This window comes from Sebastes umbrosus, chromosome 9, assembly GCF_015220745.1.
Source record: "Sebastes umbrosus isolate fSebUmb1 chromosome 9, fSebUmb1.pri, whole genome shotgun sequence".
NCBI lineage: Eukaryota > Metazoa > Chordata > Actinopteri > Perciformes > Sebastidae > Sebastes > Sebastes umbrosus.
This window is the reverse complement of record NC_051277.1, coordinates 5,519,045-5,537,186: the sequence shown is the minus strand read 5'-3', so window position 1 is coordinate 5,537,186 and position 18,142 is coordinate 5,519,045. Positions and strand designations below refer to the sequence as shown.

The following is an 18,142-nucleotide window of genomic DNA, read 5'->3' as shown; positions in this document are numbered from 1 at the left end:
GGTAGCTTGTGACCTACTTGTTGGAGACCGCTGCTCTATGTGGTATCTTTGCAGATTATGGTGCTTTTTTGCAAGGTAATATCTCAAGAAATTGTGTGTCACGTGTGTGCCTTCCATGACCGTTTCTATTTATAGGTGAACGCATGTGTGTGTGCATGAAGATGTGTGACGAACACATGAAAGACAGCTGTTATTCCACAAACAAATAGATTATGTGTGCCATTTTTTCGTCACTCTTTAGCAGTGTTAAGCAAGTAACTTTCAAAATGTAGTATAATACTACTTACTTGCATTTGAAAGTACTAAGTTACTTTACAATATGACTGTCTGTGTAGGTAAATGCCTTACTTTCACAATAACCACATTACTTTCACAACTACTGCAGAAGTATGACTATATTCATTATAAACTGGAAGAGGGTAATGTTGTCTGATAGCGGGTAATCAAAGCCATAGGTGGCGAGTGGTAGGCGATATTATATAATGTATAGCCTAAGGGCTTGTGTCCATATATTATTTTTCTCTGGCAGAAAAGCTCTGGCTTTGTTACAACAACATCTAGACAACATATCACCACTCTGACCGCCGTTGTATGATAGACTAGCATCGCCCATTTGCTTTTTATAATCTATTTGGGCTGCTATCTATTTGTTTGACATTGTTTTTTTTCACCGTGAGCACAAACTGGAGGATGCTTGCCCTCGGACTTTGTATGGATGAGCTTGTCACCGCTCAATCACACAGCAAGTGGGCGTATGTGGGTGCATGACACGATCCGTCGGAGACAACAGTACGGTGAATAGCATCGCCTCGTCCAAGAGCTACTGCTAGATGGAGCCCTTTTATACATTCAGTTCTAGTGGTTACCGCTTTGTATTGATTTTATTTATTTTTTTTTGGTGGAGGTGGCACAGTGTGGATGAATACAAAAAAAAATGAAGACAATAAACACTTAAACGTGAACTAGGCAGAACGTTTTTGGCATCATTGGGCAACAATTCCATAATAACCTTTCAGCATATTGTAATTCAAGTGTTCTGAGATATAACTAGACTTCTGCTCCTCCTCATGGCTCTGTCTTCAGGTTTTATTAAATCTAGCCTGTGACGGGAGACTTCGACCAATCACAGGTGATTTCAGAGAGAGAGTGTTCCTATTGGCTGTGCTCCGGCTGGTGGGCGGTGCTTGGCATTTCCTCAACTGATCTCAACATGGCTGGGTCACAAACTTTTTCATTTTACAATTTCTGAAAACATTTGAGCCGAGAAGTAGGCATTACAGTAACAGAATATTGATTCATATTTGATCAGCGCTGCCTAGTTTGACCGTTAGATCGGAGTTTGCGAGTGATTGACAGCTGCTCAGAGACGGCAAGGCTCCAGATCGGCTCTGATTGGTTGTTTTCCTCCGGTCTGTGAAATCTTGCAGATGCCATCAGGAGCACCGGAGGACTCAGACGAATATAATTTATTCATTTTTTTTTTTTCAGATTACCTATCTTATGCACTACTGTCAGGATATAGTGACCGTTTTATAAAAAAATAACTTTTTCAAATTACGTTTGCTCCATTTCTACCAACTGCTGCTTTAATTTCGGGTGGTAACGCGTTACTTGACATAGTAAATGTAATAATATTACCAACGTCCTATTAGTACCACGCTATAGTACTTAGCTCCTCCGTCTGCCTGCTGAGCCGCATGACAAAAAAACTCTTGAGGAGATCATTTTATCTTACTCTTGATTGCCAGATAATTATCAGTTAATTATTTAGAGCCTTAAATTAATTTGCTAAAAATAGCCTCTGCGTTGCCAATGGAGACGGCTCCATTATTCCTCTCTCTCCGGTCTGCATCTCTCCTCCTCTAACTCTCTGTCTCTGACAGCTACGTCTGCCACTCATGTCTGACTGTAATCTAATAAAGGAGGAGGTTGTCCTTTTGTATTTAAATCCGCCCAATTTAAGTTTAATGCTTCGGGACTGATTGTTTGAATTGTATAAATCATGCCCTCCTCTGCCAGTTGTGGAAATTAGGTTTAATTTACAGCATGTCGATCACAGAGCACTACGGCGCCGCTATAGGAAACTGAGCTTATCGTAGACACAATATGAAAAGTTTGTCCCGAGGCCCCCGAGTTCAGATTTACAAGACAAACTTTGTTTAGTAGCATCCACTATCTCGTGACTTTGCAGGTGTTTTTTTCCACTCTTTAGTGGATAGCATCTTCTCTTTACTTCTAACTCCACTCTTAGGACACTTCATTAGGCTGAAAGTGTTCTGGACAAAGAAATGTGCTGTAAGTGGTCTTATAATGGGATTCATTGGCTTAAGGAATCGAAATGTACCCCCTCTTTTTTCCCCTCTGCATGCACTCACGCACACATGCACACACATACACACACTGAACCAGAGGCCAAATAGGCTGACCTGCTGAATGGGTTTGTGCTGTGGTAATGATAAGGCTATTGAATGGAGCTGTGCTCTGTCACACTAGCTGCTGGGCCAGTGGTCGCACTGAAGGAATCTGATCAATATACAGTCTCTCCCTCTCTACCTGCCTCTCTCTTTCTCCTCCAGCCCGTCTTTTATCGCTCTTTCTTTATCTACAAACAAATTAAAAACTTGACCAATTGTTGACTAGTTGCACTCTTAACCTTTCGGCGCTGAAGCATGCTTACTTAAATGATCTTCATTACTACAGTTTAGGGCTAGTGAAAGCTATCAGTATCAACGTGTATAAGCTGGTGCCACAGGCGGCTTTACTTTTGATGAAAACATTGATTGTCATATTTTGAATAAATAAGTGAAACAATTTAGACATTGATTTTCATTTTATCTGAGCAATTTAATGATTTGCGCACAAACCACACTAGTTGACCTTGCCAGGTGTCGGATTTCTCCCTTTCTCACAAACACAAACACTCACACACTCACACATGTAATTGATTTGAACAAATCCGTCTTTGTTGTGGGTTGTGGAAATACTTTTTTCTCCATATCCAGTAGCTAACCTTTGCTCTCATTCCCATATTAGAAACAGACCAACGCTTGATGTTATTTACAGCATATCGATGTTATTTTACATAATATCAAGAAATTCAACTGTAGTCCGTGTTCGGTTCATTGTGCAGCACGGAAAGGTTGAAACAGTCCAGCATGAAGGCAGGAGATTCCTTCGACATTTAAAACACTCCTCAGCAGTCTAGACGCGCACATCAAAGGCAAGCCCAACATGATGTCCATTTGCAAACGGCGCTGCCTGGCTTGATTACCGGTCTGTTCAGGAGGCATGCGTTAAGTGGCCACCCAAGAGGTCCCATTTTCAGCTTTATACACCGTGATCACACGGAAGAAGATGTTATCTGGACATGCTGTGAGCAAACCTCGGTCAAATAGCACCTTTCAAATACTTCCCTACATTTTATTTTGAAGCGATCAGGAGTATCAGATTATATAGAAAGAGTTTAAGACATTATGATAGTTCAGGCTATTGTCATTGGTCAGTCACAGAGAAGTATACACTCACCGGCCACTTTATTAGGTACAAGGTGTACCTAATAAAGTGGCCGGTGCTAGTACCGGGTGGTCTTCTGCTTCAAGGTTGGACCTGTTGTGCGTTCAGAGATGGTATTCTGCATACCTTGGTTCTCTTGTTCGGACCATTCTCTGTAAACCTTAGAGATGGTTGTGCGTGAAAATCCCAGTAGATCAGCAGTTTTTGAAATACTCAGACCAGCCCGTCTGGCACCAACAACCATGTCACGTTCAAAGTCACTTAAGTCCCCTTTCTTCCCCATTCTGATGCTCGGTTTGAACTTCAGCAAGTCGTCTTCACCACGTCTAGATGCCTAAATGCATTGAGTTGCTGCCATGTGATTGGCTGCAATTTGTGTTAACAAGCAATCGAACAGGTGTGCCTAATGAAGTGGCCGGTGAGTGTATGTGATCATTTCCTGGGTTTTTCTGCTTTACCACATTTTAATGACTAGTGAATATAAGAAGAGTAGCTGCATGTTAGTGAGTGACTGGAGTTGCGGCAGCTCCAGAGATTTATGTCTTTAAAAGCACAGCAGCAGGTTGGTGCCATGTTTTTGTGTAATTTATATTTTTGAAGGGCCTCCCATGCTCATCGTGCGCTGCACACCATCAGACTCAAACTATGCAGTCTGATCTGAAAACTGATACAAACTCAAATAGATATCACGACACCAGATAGATTGTTTTTATAGGGCTGCTTCCTCTTAGTCGATTATTCAACCGATCAGCTATTTTGGTCTTAGTCTACTAAGATTCCTGTAGTCGATAAGTCATTTTTTTATGATTTTTTATGCTGAATGACTTATTTCTAAGAAACTTATGAGCACATCTCTGGATTTAAAGTGGTGCTTTTGTGTGAATCTTTGTGGAGAAACTCAGTTTTACAGATCTGTTAATTAAATCAACTAATCGATTAGTCGTCAAAAGAACTCCTTCGGTCGAGGACAGCCCTAGTTCTTATTGACGATGCACACGAGATTGTACATAATGTTGAACAGCATCCACATTAACGTCTCAACGAAATGCAATCCATGAAATGAATTCAATAGAATGTGCTATTTCTATATATCACGGATCAGTCTGATCATAATACACCTACAGGAGTTCTAATCCAGTGAAAAACAGGCTGGACAATGAGCATGCGTGTCTGTGTGAGAGTAAGTTTGCAAAACGCTTGTTAGAGGCAGATAAAGACTGTTCAAACAAAGAGACAGAGACGGAGCGCGAAACAAAAAGTGCAGACCAGCAATTGTGATTCATCACTGTCATCTTCGCATAGAACTACATAGATGTGGCACATGCAAGGAAACAAGTCTTTACTGTGCGTCCCCCGCATACTTTGTTCTCCCTCAGTAGAAAACCAGACAAGTCTTTTAAAATGATCATACTGGCGAGGAAATAGCTGTTTTTCCTCCCCAGTAGGAGGCTAGGAGCATAGTGTGTCAGTAGTCTAATATATTATCTAGAAATAAGGCGAGTCAGGTCAGAAAGTGGGGCGATGTAAATGAGACACAAGGCAGCACCGATGGCAGTAATTGTGTTTGGCACCGTGTGGATGAAGCAATGTTATTTCAGTATTCAAAGGTGTGCAATAAATGCATCCGAAGATTGAATAATTAAACCGAAAGTGCGTGTGATTATAAGCGGGAAAGATTGTGTTGATTTACCAGATTCAACCAGTTTTTCGCTGAGGGAAAGAAGGTGGCGTTTGGAGTTATTGAAGATCGAATCAATTGATGTGCATCACTGTGCATCACTGTGCATCTCAGAGATTACTCATGGGTGTTTTTCTGAACAATAAATATTGAAACATGCACTCCAATTGGGTTTTCCGCGGACGTTCAGCCGCGTAATGTTGTTTACAACCCGTGTCTATTAAATGACATGAGCGACATCCGTGTTCTTGCACATACTTGTCTCTTCAAGGGGCGTCTCGCGAGCCATTGTGATGCAAAGGTAGGGGATTGATGTTTACCGATTAGATCGGCGTCAGGGGGAAGTGAGAGGATTGACCTTTTTACAGTTTGACAAGTATGAACATTGTAAACACAGTGGATTTGCATTGTCATGTTTCCACTCTGTGAAAATTACACCGAGAGGCGCGGGCCCTGGGCATTGATGTGACATGAAATTGCTTTGGATGAGGATGAAAGGATGACAATGCCGGAAAAAGGTCACCGAAGATAAAAGTGTGTGTGCGCGCGTGGGTGTGTTTTTCAATAATCTTAATGGGACTGTGTTGTGTTCGCTCACTCACCGGCACCATTATAGTGGACACCAAATTATTTTCCTAATTTTTTCCATGCTATCTCTTCTCTATTTAATAGCCTATCCATGATTCAACAGGTCATTCCCATGGACCTAATCCCCTCATATCTTATTTATATAGTCTCTTTTCCTTTATCAGATGTAGTCATTACACCCACCAGTCTGCCCCTCATTGAGTTGTTCCAACACCAGCTGGGTGCTGTAGTGAAGAGCTTTGAATGCTTAAGCAGAAACAACCTTCCTCTCCGCAGGTATAAATATTTCAGGGGCAGACGGGCAGAATAAATTGACAGTAAAATTGACATAAAATCTGGCTTTTAATTTCAAGAGAAAAGGGAGGTGGGAGCTGTAGGGGAGATGATGGAGAGGAGTATAGAGAGAGAGAGAAGGTCACGACCCCTGTGCCAAAGTGGTAATATAATTTACTGAAGCTGTGATGTGTGAAAAATACATCCCCCACGGTTATTAAATATATATGTATACGCTATCTATGTTTTTCATATACACTACTGTACACTCTCTTTGTCATCTATCTGTGTGTGTGTGTGTGTGTGTATATATTAGGGCTGTCAAGTCATTAAAATATTTAATCATGATTAATCACATGATTGTCCATGATTAATCACCATTAATTGCAAATTAATTTTTTTTATCTGTCCAAATTGTACCTTAAAGAGAGATTTGTCAAATATTTAATACTCTCATCAAGATGGGAGTGGGCAAATATGCTGCTTTATGCAAATGTATGTATATATTTATTATTTGAAATCAATTAACAACATAAAACAATGACAGATATTGTCCAGAAACCCTCACAGGTACTGCATTTATATTATAAAAAATGTGCTCAAATCATAACATGGCAAACTGCAGCCCAACAGGCAACAACAGCTGTCAGTGTGTCAGTGTGCTGACTTGACTATGACTTGCCCCAAAACTGCATGTGATTATCATAAAGTGGGCATGTCTGTAAAGGGGAGACTCGTGGGTACCCATAGAACCCATTTACATTCACATATTTTGAGGTCAGAGGTCAAGGGACCCCTTTGAAAATGGCTATGCCAGTTTTCCCTCACCAAAATGTAGTGCAAGTTTGGACCATTATTTAACCTCCTTCTCGACAAGCTAGTATGACATGATTGATACCAATGGATTCCTTAGGTTTATATAATGCCAGTATCTTCACTAGCTTTAGAACTGAGCCCGCTACAACCTCCAAAAGATCGATTGTATTAATGTGTTAAATAAATTAGTGGCGTTAAAACTAATTTGCGTTACCGTGTTATTATCGCGATAACTTTGAGAGCTTATACAGTACACCATTAATTTATTTATTTATTCAGCCTGTTTGTATGAAAAAGCGTATTAATGACACGATAATGCGCAATAAGAACGCCTTTCTACACCATGTAGGTTGTGCTGATTGCAATGTAAACGCATCTCTGTTAATATGCTACGCTCAGAGCTGGTGACGTAGAATAAAAAGTGAGAAGACTGCGTTATGGCGGAGGAGAGGTGGATGGGTCCAACAAACACAGGACTTTCAACCAGGAGACCTGCGTTTTGTTTTGTAAGTTATATTTGTGGCGCTTGTTACGTGTTTTCCATCCATAATTTACTGTAGTTACTGTAGTTTTGTTGCATGGCGCAAAAATTACACACAAAAAGGCTCTAAATGCATCGTCATGACACGCGGAATGTCCATGTAATGTCGTGGTATTTTTTTTAAATGTATTTATTAATATAAAAATCGTAAAAATATGGCTGTGACTTAAGGAAGCGTTTGAGACACTGAGAACGTGGGAGGTTAAAAGGTTTAGGTAGAGTCTGATCACAGCAGCGGTGCACTACGTATTCCATTAATTACATTCTGTGAAGGGGCGGGAGATGGCATCGAGTATTCACCTTCAGTAATACAACGGAGAGAAACAGAGAGAAAGAAAGAGGGAGAAAAGAGATACAGTTTGTTGTGTGTATCTGCATGTGTGCAGTGACAATACGGATCAACAGGATAGAGTTTCTCAAAGGCACACGGTTGATTTCCATCCAGGGTGTTTTGTTTTGATTACTTTGGACAAAGTCCAGCAATGTTCAGACAGTAGTATTGTTTCGCTAAGGCATTCAGTTTGGTACAGATTTAATTATTTTCACTATGTGAAATGAGCCTGACTTGAATTCTTTATTCTCGGCCTGTCAGACTCCCATTTCACATGAGCTGCTTTATAGAGGCCTAAAACACATTTTTCAACACACTTTTATCCAGAGTGGTGCATAATCAGTTCAAAGACTCTAGACAACTAGTGCTGCAGTTATATATCGGCCATCATGGTTGCGGCAGGACTCTTGGATTGGAAATGTTGGCCCGTCGGTTGTTTGGTCTGCCGGTCAGTCTGTCCACCACTTTGATCCAGAGTGAAATATCTCAACAAATATTGTATTGATGGCAGTCGACTTTGGAGCAGACATTCATGTTTCCCACAGATTTAATTATAATAGTTAAAGTTTCTCATGCAGCACCACCAGAAGTTTTCACTTCTCCATCAAAATATCTAAACATCTACTGAATTTATTGGTCCATAAATACGGTTGAAACATGCATTGTTCCCAGGCATTGTATTCTAATGACTTTGGTGATTCCCTGTCTCTCTCTTTAGCGGTGCATTCAGGTTGACAGAGTGCGTTTAGAGTGAAGTGTCTTGATAAAAATTGGATGGATTGCATTGATAATTGGCGCATACATTCCTGATCCCCAGAGGATGAATTGTAATAACTTTAGTGATTTATCATCTAATTTGCACATGAGAGCATGCCTAATGAGATGGTGAACATGGTGAGCATTGTTAAACATCAGCATGGCAACATTTTCCTTGTGAGCATTAGCATTTAGCTCAAAGCACCACTGGCTAACTGCCAGTGACTGTAGACCATAGTGTATTAAATAAAAGTTCAGCACATCTGGATTAAACAATGTGTTGTTTAATGGTATTTATGGATATTTATTATCACTCTCGCACAGAGAGTTTATTCAGTACATTCAGATATGTGACTGTGAGCTACACATTTAATCATCACAGTGTGCTGCCTCCTTTAAATTTTTAGCAAATCCTCCCTCCTTCCTGCCCTCCCTCTCTTCACTACACCCTCCCTCCTCTCACACACTTCCCTCCCTCCCTCCCTCCCTCCATCCACCTCAGCACCAGGTCACATCCCAATTTTCCGGAACTGGCTGCTCCGCTAATTCCCTCTGAGAGCCCCGGTGTCTGCGCCGCCGTGGCCCGACTCAGGACGCTGTCAGCCTCTTTCCTGCTTCGCCCTGCGGACCTCCCTCTGATTGTATCACCACACACAACAGACCGGTCCTGTCCTCCTCACTTAGGAACCTGACTTACTTTTAAAACGTTTTAAATAAAAAGAAGCAGGAAGCCAAGACACAAGAATTTCAGATGTATAACAGTATAAAAAACATCATTCATGCACAGATTTTAGTAGCTAGAAATACTTTTTAAATAGTTTTATTCTATACTCTGTCTCTTTATCTCTCTCTATCTCTATGTCTCTGTCTCATGTTGTGCCCTACATCTGCACTCCATTCCTTCATCCCCCTCTCATCCTGCTCTCGCTCGCAACATGATGGGTTGTGTCCAGTCAGTGGGCAGCTTTGGTGTAATTTGGCCCACAGGGGCTGTTGGCAGTAGGTATGGGGATAAAGGGAGCAGGGATGGTGGGGTTTGGAGAAAAGCAGGCTTAGTGTGGGGCCTTGGATGGAGGGGCCAGCAAGCAGCACATAGGAAAAGCATTAAATAAACATTAATGCAACTAGGTTACAGGAGATTTATTAAGGAGGCTTTTTGGGCCCCCACTGTAGGGTTTTATGCAGCACTTTAATAACTCTCTCATGCACACAGGTAAACAAACCAGGTAATTTATTGCCATCCTCATAGGTGGCCATTGTGAAAACTGTTTTAACTTTGTTTTGGCTCATAAATGGATTTTTTTTTTCTCCTCCTCGTTCTCTGGGTTTTATCACGAAATTGAATGGCTCCAAAAAGCCGTTTTTACATCTAGGGTAAGTCTGACTTGGATATGATTTTGATGTCACTTTGTGGTGTTAAAAGTGAGTGCCCTTAATCGCAGCTTACTGATGTTAAATGTAGCCTTTCTGGCACGTCAGACATGCAGATAAAAAGTGACTGATTAAACACAGTAATGAGGACACTGGCAGGACAAAGAACTAATTCTAGATTTTTACAAGGACGGGGTTGCGTTTGGCAACAACAGGAGATTTGAGAGAGGGGTGAATTATAAAAACATGAACTAGCAGAGCACTGCCATCAAGATCACATTTTTACATCTGACATTGTCTTTGTAAATCAGCGCCGTCAGATAAGACGCTGTCAGGAACTGGAGTTGTGTAAGCCGACTCTGAGTGTGTTATGTTTAGTGACTTGCTGCTGTTCCACGAGCCCTTTTTGAACTCTAATTGTTTATCCTCCAGACGTGCCAGATTCAGTTATTGACATAGTCTTTCCTCGGCTATGTAGAAATTCCAGAAACACAAGGCTCTGAGCTATAAAATACTAGGGCTGGGACGATACAGCTATCTCCTGATTCGATACTCACAATACATCGGTGCCGATTTGATATGTTTTGCGATTTTTAAGTATTTTGATGTTGTTTGATTTTCAGCATGTATGTTATCAGAGATGTCCTGAAGTCAAATATATCAGTCATTGACAGGTAGTATTTATTAAAACAAATTTCCAGCAACCCAAAATTCAAAGAATAAACAGTTCCCTCACAAATTAGTAATTTCTTTTTAATTTATAAGGGACATGTAATGTTTTTTACTCCGGGTAAATAGAATCCAATCGATCTTATTTCCATATATGTATTTTGTACATACAGTTCCCTTTGTTAACGCCTTATTTTGAAAACCAGATGTAGCCACACGTGTATACTTCCTCTAACTTCACCAAGTCCGTCACTAGCTCTCCCCGTCAGCTCCGTTCTCTTTAAACGTCCACGGTCAGCTCCATCGGGGCCGTTTGAATGCATTTATCATAAATGTCAGTATATGGGTGCTCTACAGTTGTAGCGTCGGCTGATTTGACCACGGAGATGAGAGTGACGGCTGGCTTGACAGCACGTTACCACAATATGATAACGTTTCCTGTCCATGACAGAGTTAGCATGCAGCTTTAGCCGTGATGTCTAGCTCTGCTTTTCCTGTCAATGTGTGAAACCCAAAGTGTTTCCATACTTTACTGGATGTATTGTGTTTACCACTTTGGATTTAACATGTGAGGATGCAGTTCGTATCCCCACGGACCCTTCGCTGTTTTCTGCTCTGTCGTTTCGGCTCGCAGTGGCCGGCTGCAGATATGACGTCACGTTACTCAGACTACAACAATAAAAGCGGTAACTTCCTTCTACCTCTGCGTAGACTCAAATGAAGCAAGTATATCGATTCAAGCATTAAAAAATTGATTTCAAAATCTCGATACATAGGTGAATAATTTTTTTTCCCCACCTCTATAAAATATCCATATTTGCATATTATATTTGTGTCTGAGCATAAAATCCAAAGTTTTATTCAGTAGCATCCACATTTGCAACACGGAGTCCTCCAGCCCTGGAGCGATTGTCTTGCTTTGCGTTGTCGAGGTGCAGTGCACAGGAAGTGCAGGCGGCAGCGCTTCTCCGAGGACAGCTAGAAGAAGAGAGCGGAGACTGACAAACAGGGTCGGGGCAACCAAAGGCTGCGTGACGCTTTACCTTGAGACCCATCGCCTCTGCTCCTTGCTCTGCTTCAAGCCCAAGTGACGTGAATACCAGACACGGCTCAGACAGCGTACTTCTGAAAGTTCACTCTCAATAGGAGAGAAAGAAAAGGAGTTTTTTCTTTGAGCAAGAGAGTTTTATGGAGAGAATATCAAGGGAGGAAATGTAGAAAGAATTATAAAGGGAATGTGTTTGAAAGAGACAGTGGTGGACAGGAAGAAAGGAGAAAAAGGTTTATCTTTGGAGAAGGAGAGACAATAAAGGCTGCAATGACTGTGAGAAACTAAGGCAAAGAAAAGAGTAACAGACAACCTGACAGAGAGACATTCATTCAAAGAATGAGTGTGTGACTGTGTGCACACGTACTATATATATATATATATATGTATATATATATATATATATATATATATATATATGTGTGTGTGTGTTTGCCTGTTCATTCTGTGTCTGTATGTGTGTTTGATGAAGGCTCCAGCATACCGGTTGTGTTGCTGCAGGATAGTGTGCGTCAGGCTCCATCAATATGACATGTCTTTGATGTGGAAATACAAGGAGCAAAAGCCCAGTCAGCCTCAGTCCAGTCCCCAGCGGGACGCATCCACCACTGTGCATGTGCATACATGTGTATTTGAATGTGTGTGAGGGAGAGGGAGGAGAGAAAAAGAAACACAGAGAGAGCCACAAGCCACAACAAGCACCAGAAGTAACCGCCGCCTCGATGTTTTTTAACTACCGTTCTTCAACGAGGGAGGCAACAGTTGAGACCTGAACATTTCCTGAGCTAAAGACACCGTGGACTCCGCTGTGGAGACGAATCAATATTAGATCTAAACGCTGTTAATAAGCATCTCCACGCCAGAATAATATCAACATGTCTTTTGCAGCTAAATTGACACAGTAATGTTTGGCTTGCTTTTTGGCATGAACCTGTTGCTGGTTCTTGTTTTTAGTTGATTATAAATATTTATCCCATTTCATCCTGACCAATTAGGCTTTGTTGAGAGGGGGCATTTTAAGTGAAGCACAGTCTAGCACTTGAAACCGACTGCAGTAGTATTTTTGGATTAAGCACTGATGTTCAGTTTCGCTAATAAATGACACTGAACCATATGGTGCTGTGGTAGATTGGTCCCTAGAAAGGGATTTGTTTCTTTACAAGATTTTACCAAACAAATACAACTGCAATACAGTACAAGTCTTGTCAAGGCGTTTGGATGTTGAAAAGATCTATTTCTTTGGAAAAAGTTTTACTTTTACATCTATCCGTCGGGCGACTCGGGGCCCCTGAGTTTTCACACACAAGTGCAGTGAGGGGGAGGTGGACAAAGAGACGAAGAGAGTCTGACAGAAGCAAGGGGGATAAATCAGGTGCAGGCAGACAAGGAGGAGGAAAGACAGAAGGATGAGTCCATCCATCGGGCCCGTGTGTGGGCATGCTGCTAACCTGGACTGTGCCGTCGCTGCTGCTGTTTTGGTAAACACAAGCTTGCAGGGAGGTAATCCAACCAGCCTAGCCTGTCAGTGCCTTTATTCCCTGTCAGCCACACAAAGGCCTTTCCGCACATACACGCTTACATGCGAACCCATGTACAGTAAGAGCACAAATACATCATGTGAATGTGTTGTTTATATCCACGTGGAGAGACAAAAGTGAGTTAATAACTTGCCTGGGGACACAGAACAATCCCTGGATATCTACCAAGATGACAGAACAAACAAACAAACCATGAATAAATAGCATTGTACAAAAAAAAAAACACGCCGGCCTTCACATAATAATGGCAGACTGCTCACATAGAACAATATCTTGGTAACTGTTTAGCCCTGACTATCGCAGGCCACATGATGTACCACCAGCCTGTGTATGTTGCCAAGGCGACTGCATATGAGCACTAATTGTGTATATCTGTACCTGTGAGGCTACGAACAAGAGGCTGCTGCCTTAGTACGTAAGCAGAACATGTGGAAGCACAATCTGAATCTTGCCTCTCTTTATTGTTTGACATTATCACTGCCAATGTATACAGTATACATCGAAATCAGTAGTGCAGATAACACATCGTTATGCGAAGCTCAACAGCCTTTTAGAATCAGAGACATGGGACCACTGAACAGTTCATGCACTTCATTTACTGAAATTGTAAATTGTCCTTATAACAAACTCAAATATTACAGATTAAACAGGATTTACGGACATTTAGTGTAAAGTGAAAAGGTGCATAAGTGAAGCAAATGTGGAAGTGCTTTAATCTTGCATTCTTTCTAACAGCCAGCAGGGGGCGACTCCTCCGGTTGCAAAAAGAAGTCTGATTGTATAGAAGTCTATGAGAAAATGAGCCTACTTCTCACTTGATTTATTACCTCAGTAAACATTGTAAACATGAGTTTATGGTCTCAATCTCTAGTTTCAAGTCTTCTTCAATACAGCATGATGTTCATTTTGTAAATTATGGTCCCATTTAGAGTCAAATAGACCATAAAGCAGGAGATGCTTTAGGGCGTGGGAACCTTGTGATTGACAGGTCGCTACCACGGCGTCGTCCGGTCTGGGAGTTGTCTGTGTTTTTGTCTAACAGTTTTAACACTTTCACAGTGTGTTTTCAGTTCATGAAAGTTAATTATAACATTTTGGTCGCCTAAATATGTCTTATTCAGTGTTTGGTTGTGTTTGGTTGAAGACTGAAGTGAGAGACCAGCTGAATATATGATGGTGTCATCAGCATAAAGATAAATCCAGGAATTTCCAGCAGCATTGGCTACATCGTTAATATAAATGGAGAACAAAATAGGGCGTAAGATGGAGCCTTGAGGCACACTTTTGGAGATGGTAAGTGGTTCAGACATGATGTTTTCGGTCTTCACCCGCTGGACGCGAGTACACCCTCTGGTGTCACTTCTGGTCGCAAAAAAACAAGATTGCGACGGCCAAAATGCCGAATTCGAGGCTTCAAAACGACAGCCCACAAACCAGTGGGTGACGTCACGATGACTATGTCCACTCCTTTTATACAGTCTATGATTCAAATTGGCGAAATGGAACCACTGGCTAGGTCCTGCACTTTGTTTACTGAAATTGTAAATTATACTTTACACAAAACTAAAATATTATAGATTAAACAGGATTAATGGACATTTACTGTAAAGTGAAGAGGTGCATAAGAATCCAAAACACCAAGATATCGACTCAAAAAACTTTTTTGTTGTCTTGCTCTGACCATCGGTTCTATCTGTTATGATTACGTTGTCCTCAGAAACATGAGCATCCAGGTTAATCAAACTTCTTTGTAAGAGAAAACAAAGGTGAATGGCAACTTTGACATAACGTACTTTAATTTTATGTCTGTTTGCAGTGTAGCATGTACAGTACATGTGTTGTACAAGTTGGTGCATCTATGTGTGTGTGTGTGTGTGTGTGTGTTGTTGTGTTGTACTCATCCCACACCGTGCGTGTGAGTCTTGGGAGTGTCCAAGTGCAGTCTCCATGAGGTCAGTGGCTGCTGTGATAATGCTTAACTGATGCCGGCTGTCAATAGCCATTCACCAGGAGAAAAGTGCTCGCCTGTTCAGTAAATTACACAGTGCGACGTGAGCTGTGAGGTTCACAACAACCTGACCCCACTGTTGTTGGGAGAAACAATAGAACAATGACTGCAATCAGCTTTTCCAGCAACCATCTGTGTCATGCTGCTGACTACAAAACACCTTTCCATTACTCCAGGGCTGCAGCTATTAGCTCACCATGCCATTGACTCCAAAGTGAGTTAGAGAGGTTATTGTAATGGCACATTAGATTGTCTCTGACCCCTTCTTCATCCAGCGTTTTGTTTTGTTGACCTTGGCATAGGTGGGCTTTTTGAATGCCTCTGAAGTGCTCATTTCTCACAACGGCTTGTTTTGTCACGGATGAACATATTTGTGAGGTGCCGTTATATTGCTGATCATACAGTGGCTTTTGAATATGTTTTGTCTGTGATATGTTTTTCTCCATTGTTTCCCTTAACTCCGTCTCTCTCACGGCTTCTCCAAGCATGCACGGGAGCAGTATGAGAAACTGTCCACGATGCACAAGAACATGCAGAAGCTCTACGAGAGCATAGGCAGCTATCTGGCCTTCGACCCCCACTCGGTCGGCGTGGAGGATTTCTTCGGAGAACTGGCCAACTTCCGCGCGCTCTTCATGGTGAGTGTTTCGTTTATGGTTTATGCACATATACAGGAAAAGTCTCACAAGTTCACACGCAGACTGACAGAAGCCGCCACCCACACATGCACATTCTTTTGTACACACTTTCACTCGCTTACACACATTGGGTGTGATTGAAATGTGAACTGAATCGGTGTGTTAAACATGCACACATTTCGATCAGACTTTCAGTAGGTGCTAACTGATGGATAAAACATTTTATGGATGAAACTTACTATATTTTTCGCACAACAGAATAATGCATCCACAAGAACAGAAACTGATAAGATTATTTTTTATCAGAAATTGTTTAAAAATATGTGGTATTTCTACTGTCTTTCACTCTGGCCAACCTTTACAGTACATAGCTGTGTTATGACAGATCTGCTAAGATGTTAAACAGTACAACTGTAATCTAGTGTGAGTAACAAGGGTAGAAACATTACATGCGATTGTCCATTTGGATTTTTGCTTATGAGCCGATCAGCTGCTAGTTTCAGTTCTGGGGGTGATTTCACTTTCCTCGTCTAAAACTGACAGAAAGGTTTTGGTTTGGGAGAGTGCACCATATTTTCTGGCCACCTATTTTGGTCTTTCTATTCCCGCGGTTGGCCCTGACATGCTTTTCAGTTTTTTCTTTTAAGTTCTTGCACTGTTCTCTGCAAGAATGTAACTGCGCTCACCTGCTGTGTGATTTCCTTCAATATGTCATCTTTTAGTAGGTCATAATGCCACTGCGTCTGCCAAAGATTTTCTTTTTTTTTCCTTTCAGGTATCACAGACGTAACCTCGTTTTTTTTGTCACTGAAGGAGTTTTTCTTTTTCATTTTCTCCAATGCCATCGTAGTCTGGAAGGTTATGAATATAGGTCTCTTTTCTTGGTAACACTGTACTTTAAATCCCCCCCATTTATTATTTATAATCAGTACATAAATAAATGGTTCATAACAGACGGTAATGTAGTTGTACGCAGACATAAGTGCTTGTTAAGCTATTTGTTAACAATTAAAAGTCCTCCTGTGGACACTCGTAAGTGGAAGCTGCTGTATAAACAGATAATGAATGACAATATAGCGAAACACAGCTGTAATAATTTAAAATATGTCTTCATAGGAGAAGTCGGGTGATTCTAGGATCCGGCGTAGGTTTTGTTTCAACATTGGGCGGGACACGTATTAAGCGGAGAGTCCTCACCTGGGACATTTTGAGCATTAACCACTTCATTCCAGCATTCTGGTGAATTTTGATGCACAAATTTCTGCCTTTTCTTCAACAAGTTATGATGGAAATGTTTTTATGTCTCGAGGTCAGACGTCAAGGAACCCCTTTGAGAATCACCTCGCCAAAATTTAGCCTAACTTTGGAGCGTTATTTAGCCTCCTGCCCAACAAGCCGCCATGCCATACCTTCACTCTAGCTTTAAGACTGAGCCCATCACAGCCTCTTAAAGACAGGAATGTCGATCCCGCGGGTCTCGGAGGGTTTGATCATTCTTTTATAGGGATGCTGAGATGATATTTAGTTGTGCTTGAGCACCCCTAAAAGGAGTCTAAAATCGGTAATTGAAGATGCTGTAATTGCTGACAAATACTGTACATTAATAAACACTTAAAATATAGTACATTATAAACCGTTTATTTAATGTTTATATACCACTTATACTATATGCACGATATCTAAACATGGTGTTTCAGAGGAGGTTTGGAGGTGTTTCATTTGAGATCATTTTGGTCCAATCAGCATGCTGAATCTGGCTTGTGTTTTAAATCTGAATACATATCATATGAAGATATATTCACAAAATGAGACACTTTGTTTTTAAAGCATGTATTAATTATGATATAGATAGTATGGATAGAATATCACAATACATCTTTTCCAGCACTGTACTGGAGCCAAAAATGTTTAATGGCATTTACCGGAGCATCCTGAGTTTCAGATGCTTTAACCTGCAGAATATAACTTGTCTTAAGAGTAGATACTTGTGAACTTTACTGATTAAGAAACATCTAGTGCAGACTTGGGAGCTGTAAGAAAAAGTCATAAAACAGATTATAATATATTATTTGAAAGTAGCTCAGTGTCTTACTGATAAAAGAGCTAGATGAAGGCTTGGGCAAGCCTCTTAACCTGTTAAACACAGTTTCATTAGCTTGCAGCTGCTTGTGTGTGCGTGTGTGTGTGCCGTCACTACAGGGCATTGCAGATCTTGCAGGATTTTATTAAGGGGTAATGAGTCTAGAGAGGAGGTAAAGATTTCCAAGTCCTAAAGTAGATGAAAATGTGTTTCACTTCCCACCTGAGAGTTAGAAATGATTTTGTGTATGGCTGGGAAAAAGTTTTTTTATAAAACGTATAATATTTCCTTCTA

At 41.1% G+C, this 18,142-nt stretch overlaps 1 protein-coding gene across 9 annotated transcripts in view; it reads left to right on the top strand.

Moving 5' to 3' along the window:
* The window catches only part of diaph2 (diaphanous-related formin 2), a 447,791-nt gene that overhangs the window by 349,120 nt on the left and 80,529 nt on the right, over nucleotides 1-18,142 (top strand). For all 9 annotated transcript variants that reach the window (XM_037780358.1, XM_037780361.1, XM_037780360.1 and 6 more), the window contains one exon: nucleotides 15,604-15,768. In XM_037780358.1, coding sequence (XP_037636286.1) covers nucleotides 15,604-15,768 — 165 coding nt within the window. The remainder of the gene's footprint in view (nucleotides 1-15,603; nucleotides 15,769-18,142) is intronic.